Source organism: Diaporthe amygdali, assembly GCF_026229845.1.
Source record: "Diaporthe amygdali strain CAA958 chromosome Unknown NODE_10_length_1141467_cov_65_626103, whole genome shotgun sequence".
NCBI classification, from domain to species: Eukaryota; Fungi; Ascomycota; class Sordariomycetes; order Diaporthales; family Diaporthaceae; genus Diaporthe; species Diaporthe amygdali.
The window spans coordinates 250,022-263,085 of NW_026517030.1; the positions used below are offsets into that span (position 1 = coordinate 250,022).

The window sequence follows — 13,064 nt, forward strand, 5'->3', positions numbered from 1 at the left end:
CCATGCCTCGTCGTCAGCTTGTGCTTGTTCGCGAAACAAAGAAACTCGAGTCGCTGCGCCGCGCCGCGCCTCGAGTCCCTTGCGTTCCAGTGCCAGCTGCGCCAGTGGGTGGGTCACGCAGCTGCTGGGATCCTGATTGTGAGAAGCTGTGTTTCTGTGCTCCCGTGCTCACAGGCCCTGCTTGTTGTCGTTGTTGCCAGTCACCCGAGAGGATGCAGGGATCTAGACGCTGCGTCCTTGAATGCAGTGTTTAGACTGACCTGAGAGTTGCTCGAGGTTGGCGTGTGACGCCCAGGGCAAGGGCAGGACGCCAACGCACTGGGGAGGAGACCCTGAGTGAGATCAACGAAGCGCAGCCATCCATGGACCGCGGATGATGACAAGCGAGGCAAAGCATTAGCTAGCAGGGAGCACCACCACCCAGCAGCTGGGCTCGGCGCTTCTAGGCGAAAGCATTCCACAGAAGAGGGGCAGGATAGCGCGTTGCGGCAGACAGTGGTGTGGGAGTGAGCGAGAGTTTAATCAGTTGAGCCACTGCCAGGACGTCAGGCAACCAGCCTGCCAGTCAGTCCATCCGTGTTGGGCCACACACTGCCGTGCTACCGTGCTTCTTTCGTTGCCGTCGTTCGGGGCGACGAAGCATGGGAATGATGTCAGGGCAATCACGCTGCAGCAGTGCGAGGTGTCTCGACGAAATAGCCTCGACGATGGGGTCCCTAGGTAATTTAATTCATGTCCCTTCACGGGAGAGTTGCTGCGGAGGGCGGGTCGTCGGGGCGTCACTGGGGCGTCACCCCAGGAAAGAAGTCGAGATGGGATAGGCCGTGGCGATTGCCTCGAGAACACTGTGCTCAGGTCTGTGCACCGGGGAGGCATAGTGCAAGATCTATCAGCGATCTCGGGGAGACCCACTACCCAGCGCCTGGATCTGGCTCGCGAGACTGCACACTGTGCGCACTATCGCCTGTCTCGTTCTCGCTCAGGCGAGGGACGGAGGGAATGCCCAAACGCGGTTGTGTCCCTTTAATTGCCTGCTGGCGACCGAGGCAGGAGGATTCGGATTCGGACGCGTCTCTTTGAGTGGGAACAGTCAAGGCGTGCCTCGAGTGGCCATGGCTATGTACCACAGTACCGTGAGTACGCAGCAAGTCCAAGTCATTGGAGGCCGCAAGTTCCAAAGGGGGAGGAAGCCAATGATGCATGCGTGTTTAAGACCACTCCGAGGTGGATGTGCCCAGGCAAATGCCTCCTGCGTCTGTCCATGGTCAGAGTCTGAGGTCTGTTCCTCGTCAGTAATCTGACACGAGTACGTCTGCTGTCTGGCTGAGCCAAGACAAGCTTTGTGCATTTCGTCACCTCATCCTAAAAGATATCGCTCTCGAGGAGTGCTTTGATTCATGGGATATCGCATGGGGGCCTCGTTCTTGTGCCGCTCTGCCCCTCAAAGCCCGAGTTGGTGGTGCACACACGGCGACACCAGCCGCAGGAGTGCAAGCTGTGGGTGGGCGAGGGAGCGAGTGAGATCGGGGTTGCGGGTGGCGAGATTGATTGGGTCCCAAGGCAGGCTGAGGGAAGCTTTTGGCACTCAGGTTCCCCGTTCCCCATCGTCTGGATCCGTGAACTTTGCAGGAGGTGACCAAGTGACCCCCGACTGTAACGCAAGTGTCTTTAAATAAATCAATACACATAGTTTTGTATTCAAAGGTATTAACCAGGGGAGAGAAATTGGAGTTGTTGACCACCAAGCAGTTCGTCAACTCTGCGAGTGACCTGGGAGCCCTGAATGGCCTGGGTGATTACAGGGCGTCACAGAGAGTTTCCGGAAGTGGCCTGGCCCTGGCTCGCTCTGGGACTGACCTCATTCTGCCGCGACCTACCTGCCTACCTAGGCACAGCACAGTGCCAGACCTGTACAGGGAGGATGCAGGCGTGGCAGGGCTAAAAGGTTAGGGTGCCCAAGTTCCAGGTGCCAGTCTGGGAGTCTGGGCAGTCCAGCACAATACAGTACGAGTTGCCTCAGGAACTCAGGCTTCCAAGGGTTGATCCTCTGGTGGTGGCTGTCCTCATCGGGTCTATTCACTGGCACTGCAACGTTAGAAAGTCGTCAGTCACTCAGTCAATCAATCCCTAATCCACCAATCCACTACACAGTAATCCACCCATCCACCCGCCTACCCGTCCAGCCGTCCACCCATTTTCAGCACTGCACCCACTCGTTCCTGTTGCGCACAATTCACGCCTTGGACTTGCTGCACGCCGGTGCATGACTGATCTTGGGACCGGACGATCATCTCCTCATCATCACCCGCGGCCGCACTTGATGTTATTCCCTGTGCCGAGAGACTGGCGACCCTGGACGAAAAGCTAGCCCTTGCACTGGCACCTTGCAGAAGCAGTGAGTGATCCCGGGTCCAAGGTTGCTTTGCTTTGGTGTTGCGTTGCGTCGCTTGGCCTGGATGGGACTGGATGGACCCTGACCTCACCACCACCACTATTACCAACACCACCAATACCTCACGCTTCCACTACCAATACCACTCCCAATCCCGCTTCCGCTCCAGCTGTCATTCAATCAACTTCACTCGACTCGACTCGACCTGGCCTGACCTGACCTGACCTTGGACTCTACTTGACTTGTGCTGTCCAGTCCAGTCAGTCCTGTCAACCAAGAGACTTGTCCAGTCTTGTTCTGAATCTCGCAAATCCCATACTCCTCTCCGTCTCGTCTCTTTCTCTTGGTCCGTATGAGCACGACCGACACCCTCGACACACCCACCCACCCACCTGGATATCACACATCGTTTGCCGCTCCTCGAGTTCAATGTTACCGGAACCAACACCCATTCCACAGGCTTCCCAACGACTCGACTCGTCTTCCCCCGACAAAACTGGGCTTCTGAACCCAAGGCCAAAAGTCAGCTCGATTGTGCAAACCGGCAAACACTCAACCGTCAGACTACTACTTGGAGCCCCTTCCAAAACCCCCCACCCGACCTAGCCTGGCCTGCCTCGAACCCGGCCTTGACTTGTCTTGGTGCGACTTTGTTTGGTCTTCGACTTTTGACGCCTGTTTAATCGCCACGACCACCTCGTCTTTCCAACCCTGTCTGCCCACCTGTTGTTCTCGTCTATCTGTCTGGAGTCTGCACCAGGCACTGTCGGTTCCGAGGAGGAGGCCTGCCCGAATTTCAGCAGCCCAAAACCAGTCAGTCAGTCAGTCCATCAGTCACCCGTCACGGTCGCTGTTGCTGTCACTGCCCTGGTCCCGTTCGTCCCCTCGCTCCGCACGCTGGCTGCATAACCTTGCAAGCCCGTCCAGCCCCAGCGTTGTTGCTGCAGTGCCCTTCCCTTCCTTGCCTGCCCTGCCCTGTCCTGTGCACTCTCCCCCCAATCCTCCACCAACAACCTTCCACAGGGAGAGCGGCAGGTCGATTACGCCGCCAAACCGGCTGTCCTCCATACTGGAGAACCAAATCCCCACGGCCCTCTTCTAGTCGTTCTCGTCCTTTGCTGCACAGAGCAACAGGGCAACAGTGGCAGTCAGAATCATGTCGACGCCGACCACTGCTACTGCTACTCTGCCACCCCATTCTCATTATCACAACCCCCATCATCACTTCCCATACTATTCCGCCAACTCGTCGACATCGTACCGCTCCGCCGCAAACAACCTCCTCCCCCCGACAAGCCGCGTCCCTCCCTCATATTCCACCTCCACCACATCGAGCTACGTCCCTACCACGACCACACAGGCTTCCTCGTCGACCGCGAATGGGTCGTCCTTCTCCAGCGGCTCTTCTCTAGCCCGCTCCCATCGGCAAGACCTGGAATTGCCTGCGATACTCGAACAAAACTACACCACCATGCCCGCCTCCAAGCCACAGCCTGCCAACGGCTCGCCGGAATCGCGAAAGAGGCGACGACACAGCCCTGTCGATTGGAACAAGTTCTACGGTGGTCAGCCTCCCAAGGAAATCATTGTCATTGATGACTCCCCCGGACCCGAGAGTGCTGCCGTTTCTGCCGTCCCGGCCTCACAGACCTTGACCAACGGCAGTGTAGCGTACAGTTACGCCAATGGCGTCAATGGCGGCCCCGTCGCTGCCAACACATCTGCCGCTCGACACGCCCCTAAGAGGCGGAAACGAGACGACGACGCACCCACGGCTTCGGGCACCCGCTACGATCCTGTCCATCACAGCCGGCTCAACGGCTCGACCACGACTCCCCACCAGAATGGAGCAACGCCCTCTGCCTCGACCATCTCCTCCAGTGACAGGACCAACTCGGCGATTCACACTACTGCTGCAACATCCCTCGGTTCATTATCGTCAAACAGCCAATACGACCATGACGTACAGCCTGGCAATAAGAGGAAGCGGACTCGACAACAGGTCGCCAATGAGGTAAAGCGGAGAGAAAACGCCATCATCGGCCATGCCTACCCGAGTTATCATCCACCCCCTCAGCCGCCTAAAAAGGCCGGGGACGTTCACGTCCGAGTGATCCCAGATGTAAGTATACTTTGTCACACTGTTTTTGTGGAAAACGTCCTTGCTAACTTGCAATTTTGCAGTCCTTCAAGAGTGGTACCGTGGACGACAGTGATGGTCATTACATTGTTGTTCCAGATGCGGAACTAACGGACAATTGTGAGCAGCCCTCCCCGTCCCACGCGGTAGCTGAAAGATAAAGTGACTAACATGCTTCAGACCAAATGATCAAGATGCTTGGCCAAGGAACCTTCGGCAAAGTTGTGCAAGCTCGAGACCGAAGACGAAATGAACTTGTTGCCATCAAAATTATTCGTTCCGTGCAAAAGTACAGGGATGCCTCGAGGATCGAGCTCAGAGTTTTAGCGACGCTGAAAGCGAACGACTCGGAAAATCGGAATCGTTGCATACATCTCCGCGACTGCTTCGACTACCGAGGCCACATCTGCATCGTCATGGACCTGCTGGGCCAGAGTGTCTTCGATTTCCTCAAAGGCAATCAGTTCGTTCCCTTCCCGAACAGCCAGATCCAAAGTTTTGCGAGACAGCTCCTTACTAGTGTCGCTTGTGAGTTTCCTGATCAACGATTTTGGGGGTTTCTTTATCTGACACAGTATAGTTCTACATGACCTGAATCTGATCCACACTGATCTGAAGCCAGAGAACATCTTGCTCTATGACAGTGCTTATCAGACGTTCACCTACAATAGAAAGATACCATCCTCGTCGACACAAGTTAGTCGTAACGCGACACAGCGACGGGTTCTTTTGGACACGGAGATTCGTTTGATCGACTTTGGATCCGCTACTTTCCAGGATGAGTACCACTCCTCTGTAGTCTCGACTCGTCACTACCGGGCGCCTGAAATCATCCTCGGTCTCGGATGGTCATTCCCATGCGATATCTGGAGTATTGGCTGTATCCTTGTCGAATTCTTCACTGGCGACGCATTGTTCCAGACTCATGAAAATCTTGAACATCTAGCCATGATGGAGAATGTCGTGGGCTCGAGGATCGACAGCCACTTGGTCACGCAAGTCAACAAGATGACAAGGAATGGTGGCAATCCAGCTTCCAAGTATGCCCCCTCCCTCCAACAAGATTCTCCTGAGCAGAGAGACTTCCCTCTGGTCCAGATTCGAGCGCATATTAACATTCCTCCAGATACTTCAAAAGAGGCAGGTTGGACTACCCAATACCTGAAACGACTAGGGCGTCGCGTCGGTTTGTCAAGGCCATGAAGAAGTTGGACGTGAGTCGGATTCGAGCACGCGAGTTTTTCACAGACCGCTGACATCTTTGCAGGATATCATTCCCAACAACACACCTTTCTTGAAAAACTTCAGGGATCTTCTGAAGAAAATCTTCGTCTACGACCCTGCCCATCGCATCACGGCCAAGCAGGCTTTGCAACACCCTTGGTTCAAGGAGACAGCCCATCCTGACGACGGCACTGAAGCTGCAAAGATCAAAATGGAACGATTGCGGGCTAGTCAAGGGCTGTCATCAGCTCGCAGCATGCATGGTTGATAGACAGAGGTATTCATTGTTAAAGTACTCTTACTTATTCTGGGTGTCCCAGATTATAATAGGGACATGGAGATAGGCGGACGGCTGGCATGAGCGCGTTGAGGAGTTTTTCTTGGACCTGTTGGACACATCAGGCCTGGTATTCTTTTTTTCAAGGTGGCAAGGTATGGAACGGAAACGACGAGTTGCATGGAGCAAATGTCAGGATCGTCGATCATATCACGGTGAAATCAAAACTTCGGCACGGCCGCGTTTGAAATGGACTGCGCGATGCCTTGACACCCAACCTGTCCGATCTCCTCATGGCACAGCGACGTAATCTTTGGCGGCACCTAACGAGCGATCTCTTTCCGAGCTCATTTGATACGATAACGGTGACTTGACCACAGGACCTTCACAAACAATCGCAACTGGACTGACCTGGTACTCGAAAGTCGAAAGTCGGACCTCGCAACGTGGCACATTGTTTTCGAAAGACAAATGTCAAACGAACTAAGAAGGAGAAGGGGGCGGGACAATGGTCTTGTGCTGAGATCACGGCGGCTCCGCAACAAAGGACGTCGTTGACAGACGGTGCTCACCAAGGATAGGCAGTGTGCATCAAAGAGAAGGTTCAAAGGGCAACAGACTAGACTCTTAGTCTTTATCCTGGACATGGCCTGTCCCTATGGGTGCAATTATTGACAAGAGACGAACTTAAAAAGACTGGGTATTGCAGCTGATATGCTACACAGCAAAATCAAGGACTTTGCAAGTCGTCTACAATAAAAATCAAAAAGCTTCGGGCCTAATCACCCAGTTCTTCTGAATCGCCAGTGAGTTGTACGCTCGCAGTAATTTCTACACTTCGTGTCAGTCGAGAGGAAACCCCAGAGAAAATAACAGCGCAGACAGCTGTTTACCAGAACCAACACGAGTCTTACCGACCAGAAACCTCAATATGGTCAACCGCTACCGTCACATCTCCCACTTGACCCACGAGGACATCAACCTCCTTGTGCGGCTCCTTTGCCTACCGCCGACAGCCCGAATTTATACAGACGGTCTTCCTTCTGACCAATGGCTTGCCCGTCAGTCCGAGAAGATTTCCCAGTTGCCCAAACCTCTTCAGCGTCCCCAAAATTGGCTGGCAAGACTGTCCATCTACACCAACAAGAAGCTCAACCTGACCATCGAGGATCTCGTCCCGCAGTGTGCAGTGCTCTGTACCGCCCATAAAGGTCTGAACCCGTGGGTAGTGCACAGGATGTTCCTGTTGATATCGGAAGAGGTCACGCACCGTCTTGACCCGGTGAGAAGGTTCCTGGAGAACCCGACCAAGCATGCCGTAAAGCTCAAGACGTCGCTGGGTGAGGTGCAGGACTACGTAGACCGGATGAACAGCATGCTGTCCCTCTGGACCGGCGCGGACGTCTTCTCCCGGATCGTGGGCGACAACTATCCGCCCGGGCTTGCGATGCCGCGCATCGAGAGTGACTGTGAGGCTTGTATATGCAGTTGCATCGGCGCGTCAGGCCAGGCCCTGTGTGACTTGCGGGCTATGATGTACGGCCGGTCTCACAGGCGCCGCCCTCCAGTCCTTATCCCTCTGGTTGAGGCATGGATGGACCGATTTGGTGGTGAGAATTCTGACAGGCTCTGGGCGGAGAGCACAAAGATGGCGAGAGATGTGCGTCACATAAGGAAGAAGCTCCTGGGGCGTAAGAATAGGCATCGTCGCCATCGCACCCCGTATGAGAAGAGGATGAAGGAGCGCGCCCGCCTGGAGCGTGGTCTTGACGAGCAGCGACTATCGGCCAGCCAGGCCAGATCTGCGAAAGGGGAGATTGACAGAAAGTTGGATGAGATGTTTGGGAAAGAGTCGAGAAAGCCTGATGGACGCCAAGGTAAGCATGCATCATTGTCTGCCGCTGCGTCTTCTTACCACGCTTCATCGGCTTCCACTGCCTCCTCTGCCACCATTAGGCCCAAGAGCACTCATAATGACCACTCCCTGCCAGTTGGTGATAACTCGAGCATACATCAGCAGGATTCTCGCTCGAGAACCTCACGAGACGATGCGGATGACGAGGAGCAACTCGCCGACTACCATGACGAATTCGACGAGGCGGACGCGGACGCCGCTTACAAGCAGCAGGACCGCCTCCAGGGCTGGTACGACAACTTCACCGAGATCGTCGGGCCCTCAGGAGCCACAGACGTCGGCAGCCAGCACCCAGCCTTCCGCCACAACGCCGCTGAGATCGAAAAAACCTGGCTACAAAGCCAGATGGCTATGTCGGCTCTTCCGAAGCCGCTGCAATTCTCCAAAAGCGTAACGACCCGTGATGGAGACGACGATGACGACGATGACGACGAAGACGGAGATGATTCCGTCCCAGCTCCTGACCCTGCGAGAACACAAGTGAGTGCGAGTGAGTGGACCGATGTCACCGTGCACACGCTTGCTACACAGTCCACGCACAAGTCTAGTCGTGGTGGGCGGCCGCAAAGCGAGGTCGCGCCCCCCGTGCCACGGCTTCCTTCTGTATACCGCGACAAGACCACTGCGCAGGACGACCACCCACGCCGTCCAGCCCAATCGACCGTGACGGCCTGGCCAGGCCCCAATGCGAGCGGTAGCAGCAGCCACAGCAGCGGGCACCGCAGGGCGCCGTCGAGCAACACCACATTGTCCAGCCGGGAGTTCCAGGCCGGGCTGAGCAGCATCGACCAGCGCGACGGGTCGTTGGGCGCCACCCTGCCCACAGCGTCCCTGCTCCCCGATGACAGCGTCTCGGCGGTCGCAGGGCTCTATCCTCCCAACCGGCCGGGCGACGTCCACTGTCGTCATTTACGGCAAGATCAGATCGAGGCAGATGCGGTCTTGGCCCGGCAGATGCAAGTCATGGACTTCGAGTCTGAAGGGGATGACAGTGATGGAGAAGAGGAGGGCGACGATGATATCAGGATCGCGATCGGGAATTCTAGGGAGAGTGCCAGGCTTGACGAAGAAAGGAGGGCGCGCGCAGGGCGCGGCGGCCCCTTCTCTGGCCTCTATATGCCTGATTCGTCATGGTTGTGACGAGCTGGTCGAGTGTTGATGTTTAACTCTCGACTCGATTCCCAGCTACCTTCGTTTTCATTCCTTGTTCGTCTCTAAAAGTGTTTCTTTTGTTAATACTATGAAATAAATAAAATTCAGCGTCCCATCATAAATACAATTTTCCTTTTGTAAAGTTTTTAAAGGTGTCTTATAGTGAGTTTTGCTTCTGTGAATAGTTGTAAGCTACAGTTGGCCGTTCTGCTGATTTCAATACTGATCTGAGCGTGATGTGTACCATGCCTGCAGGCACGGTGCGTGGATATATGACCTCCATACTTTTAGATCTCTTCATTCCTGAGTTGAGTATCTGTATTTTTTTTCTATTTCTATCAACACTTAGAAAGGCGGATATGCAACCATCCTCATATGCAAGATGAGACTCAACCGAATCCTCCAACTCAGTCAAGTGCTGGGGGCTCATCATCTGCATCTTCCTCGTAGAGCTTCCTCAGCGCAGGCAGGAAAAGGTTTGCCTTCTTGAAATCTCCCAGCTTGACACACATCTGGTCGAAAGCCATGAGGACCACCTGGTCCTTTACCGGCGCGCCTGTGCCACCCGTTGACGAGTTCGCAATCTTGGGGTATCTCTGCGAGAAATGCGTCAACAGCACCCTCCTGGCCCTCATTTCCCTCGCCACGCCGAGTGCCTCACTCATGGTGCAGTGCTTCTTGGCCAGCGCATCGCCTCTCAGCTCATCGTCCAGCGTCGACTCGTGAATCAGCAAAGTGCAGTCCCTCGCAAGTTCGGCAAACTCGGACGACGGCCGGCAGTCACCGCTGTACGCGATCTTTAAGCCTGACGGCCATGTAAATACGCACGCCAGTGCGCCGAAGCAGTGATCCACGCGTACAGCGTCGATCTGTGTGATGCCCATCTCACGCGCGAGTTTCTCGTTGCAGATGAAAGAGTTCTGCTTGGCTCCGGCCTTACCGTAGCCCCTGATCTCGATCAGTCGCAATCGATCGAAGCCGTAGTCCTCGATGTCGGCGTACTCGCGCAGCCAGTCGAGCATGTTGATGTGAGATGCGACAGCCAGCCGGCTTTGGACGGAGGCAGTGGCGTCCTTCCAGGCCTTGATGAAGCTCGCGGTGCCTAGGTGGTGGTCGGCGTGCAGGTGGCTGATCCAAATAACTTTCAGGTCGCGGAGGATCTCATCCGTACCGTCATAGCCGTACATGCGGCGGAGCTGGCCGAGTGTGTTTTCGCCGCAGTCAAAGAGATAACTGCCGTAGCCGGGCACTCGTACAATGGTTGCGGAGACATTACGGTATTTAGAAGGGAGTGCGGAGCCTGTACCTAACGGGATGATCTCCGCGTCGCGGTTTGGAATATCCTGCTCCGTCTTCTCGATCTCGTCCAGGAATTCGGGGTCGAAAAGTTTCGTTCTGGCTTGATCTGCCAGATCTTGTACCTGTTTGTCCATACTCCGCGCAGGGCCTACCGTATCCATTGGTGGCAGAGTCTCTTCGTCCTGGAAAATGACCCGGGGCGCCAGTTGCACCTTGGCACCTGGTCGTGCTGCCACAAAGACATCTGAATGTTCCCCTGGATTCTGATTGCTGTAGACCGGTAGAGGAAATCGATCGGGATCTATTTGGTGCGACTTGATTATGTTGCCTGCTGCAGATTCCATGGAAACGTAATTAGGACTGACATCCGGCGAGAAGACACTATGCCTAACTTGCTGGCGACTCTTCATGAATTCTTGTATCCGTTGGTCTTGGACGACTTTGGGCCCTAGTATCCAGTAGATGACATCAATAGTCTTGACAAGCGACTCTGTGGTCCACTCCGGCCGAGCCAAGAATGGCTCTACGTAGGATAGGTCAGGCAGGTCAATCACAGCAAAGCCACGACCTTGGATGGTTTCCTCGACACACATCTCTGGAGTCACGTCTACTCCATCTGCGCCCTTGACTGTCTCTCCGGCGGTGAGCTTCTTAAAATCATGCTTGGCCACCCCGAGTCTTAAAGCTTCTTGTACTTTGAACTTTCCCCTTCGTGGTTGCTCAAGGACAATGTAGGACAGGGACTGTTTCGAAGGTGATGTAGGGGGTAATTGTGTTATTCTGGTTGCTGGCCATGGAGTACGCGTAAAAACCGGTATGTCTGGAACAGGGCGAGCGTCTCCCGGCATGGGGCCCTTGTAACTAGTCATCTCGCCATCTGGGCCCTTGACAAAGATTTTGGCCGGAAGCTTGACTTTGTGCAATGTCGTCTCGACGAGGGCGTCAAGTTCCCAGTCTGAGTCGAACATGTGGTCGACGACGGACTTGACGATCTGGCGATTTGTCTCCAGCTGCTGGTCGTCTAGTTTTTGACCACTCGCCTGGCCGTTGCCGTCTGCAAGCATATCGTCGTGGCTTCTCTTACGGCCCTGCGACTTGGGCTGCCCTTCTGGTTTCACAGACACAGACCAGACCCTGACGTTGGCGTCTTCGAAATCCGGGGCTCTCTGCTCCGCTCTTTCCTGTGCTGCCTGGTGGCTTAACTCATGAAGCTCCAAAGGCAAGCCTTTTCGGAAAATAAATTTTCGGGCGGTGGCGAGCACCTGCATTATGTTTTCGGCTGCATGTATTTTCAGGCTCGGTATGAAGGATAGCCCTTGGTCTTTTTTCTTCTTCTGTTTCTTTGCACTATCATTCGGTGCCAATCGCAGAGCTACAACGTCAGCGATGGTCAGAATCATGCCCATGAGACCGCCAGTGGTCCCCCATGTCACAGGCCCGGTGAGGAACAACTCGTCCAGCTTGCTGAGGCCGACCTTCCGCTGGTTCATCACCCGCTGCGAGCCCTCAGCGATGTGGCCAAATATGTACCGCCGATTGTCAAAGTGCAGCAGAACGCACGCCCCCGGCGTGTCCGCCGTGGGCGCGCACACAATCTGAACCCAGCTGAGCATCGGGTGATGGAAGCTGCCGCGGGGATCGTCGAGACTATTTTCGAGACGGCCTACAGACGACGAGTTTTTGCCTTGACGCCTGTGTAGGAGCAGACAGTGGGGTCTTCCGTGGAGCTTGAGCTGAAGGGTCTCGGAGTATGCAGGTGGCAAGTCGAGTACGCGAACGTTGGGACCGAACCAGCTGGGCGGAATCGTTGGTTTACGCGAGACCAATGCGCCAGGTCTGCTGCGCGGTAGAGAGCGACGCCGTAGTGTTGAAGCACAACGTAGGGGTGTTCTCTGGCAGATGATGCGCGGAACCAAGACAGTCGACATCGCCTGTCGCGCTAGGCGTCCATCTTATTCCAAAGACGAGCGCGAGGCCAGCACGGTAGGTGGCGCAGGATGTGATGCCGGTTGACTCAATGGCCGCTCTCAGTTGATGTCACTCCCTACAAAAGAAAAATCCTTATCTTATCAGCACGCACTCTGACGGCCTCGGAGCAGCTGGCTCCCAGCTGAGAGCTACGAGCTCTAATTCACCCGTAGATCTTGTCTACTTTGCAGATGATGATACCCAAGGGACACGCTCTAATTCCTGCACGTAATTTGTCGATCCTCAGATCTTGGGCAAATCTACATTGATTGGCAACATGTTGTACCTATTTGCCAGGATACGGCTCAATGTCGTTTGAGATTTGATGAGCGATGAGGCCTTTCCCCACGCACTCAACCAAGCACATTTCAAGCTTAGAAGTGTGACGCAACATTCGGATTTATATCAACAAAGTGTGACAAGATAAGGACGATCAGCCAACTACCACTAAGCAACATCACCAAGCCAATAACAATGGTTACGGTCGCAGCTCGAAATGCTATACCTAGCTACATTCAACTCCCGGGTTACTCATTTACAGGCACCAAGGAGTTTCAGAGAAACGCAAAGCTCTTTAGACTTTTGAAGCATCTCATACTCATTACGAGAAAGTATAGGACTAAATACAATGGCACAGGGGTGTGTAGGCAAGACAGACTTGATATTGATATTGATCCGTAGCCACGCCACAACAAGA

At 54.6% G+C, this 13,064-nt stretch overlaps 3 protein-coding genes across 3 annotated transcripts; 2 read left to right on the top strand and 1 right to left on the bottom strand.

Annotated features, from left to right (window-relative positions):
- Positions 1–3,548: 3,548 nt before the first annotated feature.
- On the top strand, positions 3,549–6,024 carry J7T55_009049 (uncharacterized protein; the record flags this gene model as incomplete). Its single annotated transcript, XM_053141973.1, has 6 exons — positions 3,549–4,514; positions 4,577–4,652; positions 4,713–5,060; positions 5,113–5,572; positions 5,659–5,746; positions 5,800–6,024. The coding sequence occupies 6 exons, from the start codon at positions 3,549–3,551 to the stop codon at positions 6,022–6,024; spliced, it is 2,163 nt and encodes a 720-aa protein (XP_052994890.1).
- A 940-nt stretch (positions 6,025–6,964) lies between these two features.
- J7T55_009050 (uncharacterized protein) lies at positions 6,965–9,088 on the top strand (the record flags this gene model as incomplete). The annotated part of the gene is made up of 1 exon (XM_053141975.1): positions 6,965–9,088. The coding sequence occupies one exon, from the start codon at positions 6,965–6,967 to the stop codon at positions 9,086–9,088; it is 2,124 nt and encodes a 707-aa protein (XP_052994891.1).
- Positions 9,089–9,507: 419 nt separating this feature from the next.
- On the bottom strand, positions 9,508–12,225 carry J7T55_009051 (uncharacterized protein; the record flags this gene model as incomplete). The annotated part of the gene is made up of 1 exon (XM_053141976.1): positions 9,508–12,225. One exon carries the CDS (start codon positions 12,223–12,225, stop codon positions 9,508–9,510), a length of 2,718 nt encoding a protein of 905 aa, XP_052994892.1.
- Positions 12,226–13,064: the final 839 nt, after the last annotated feature.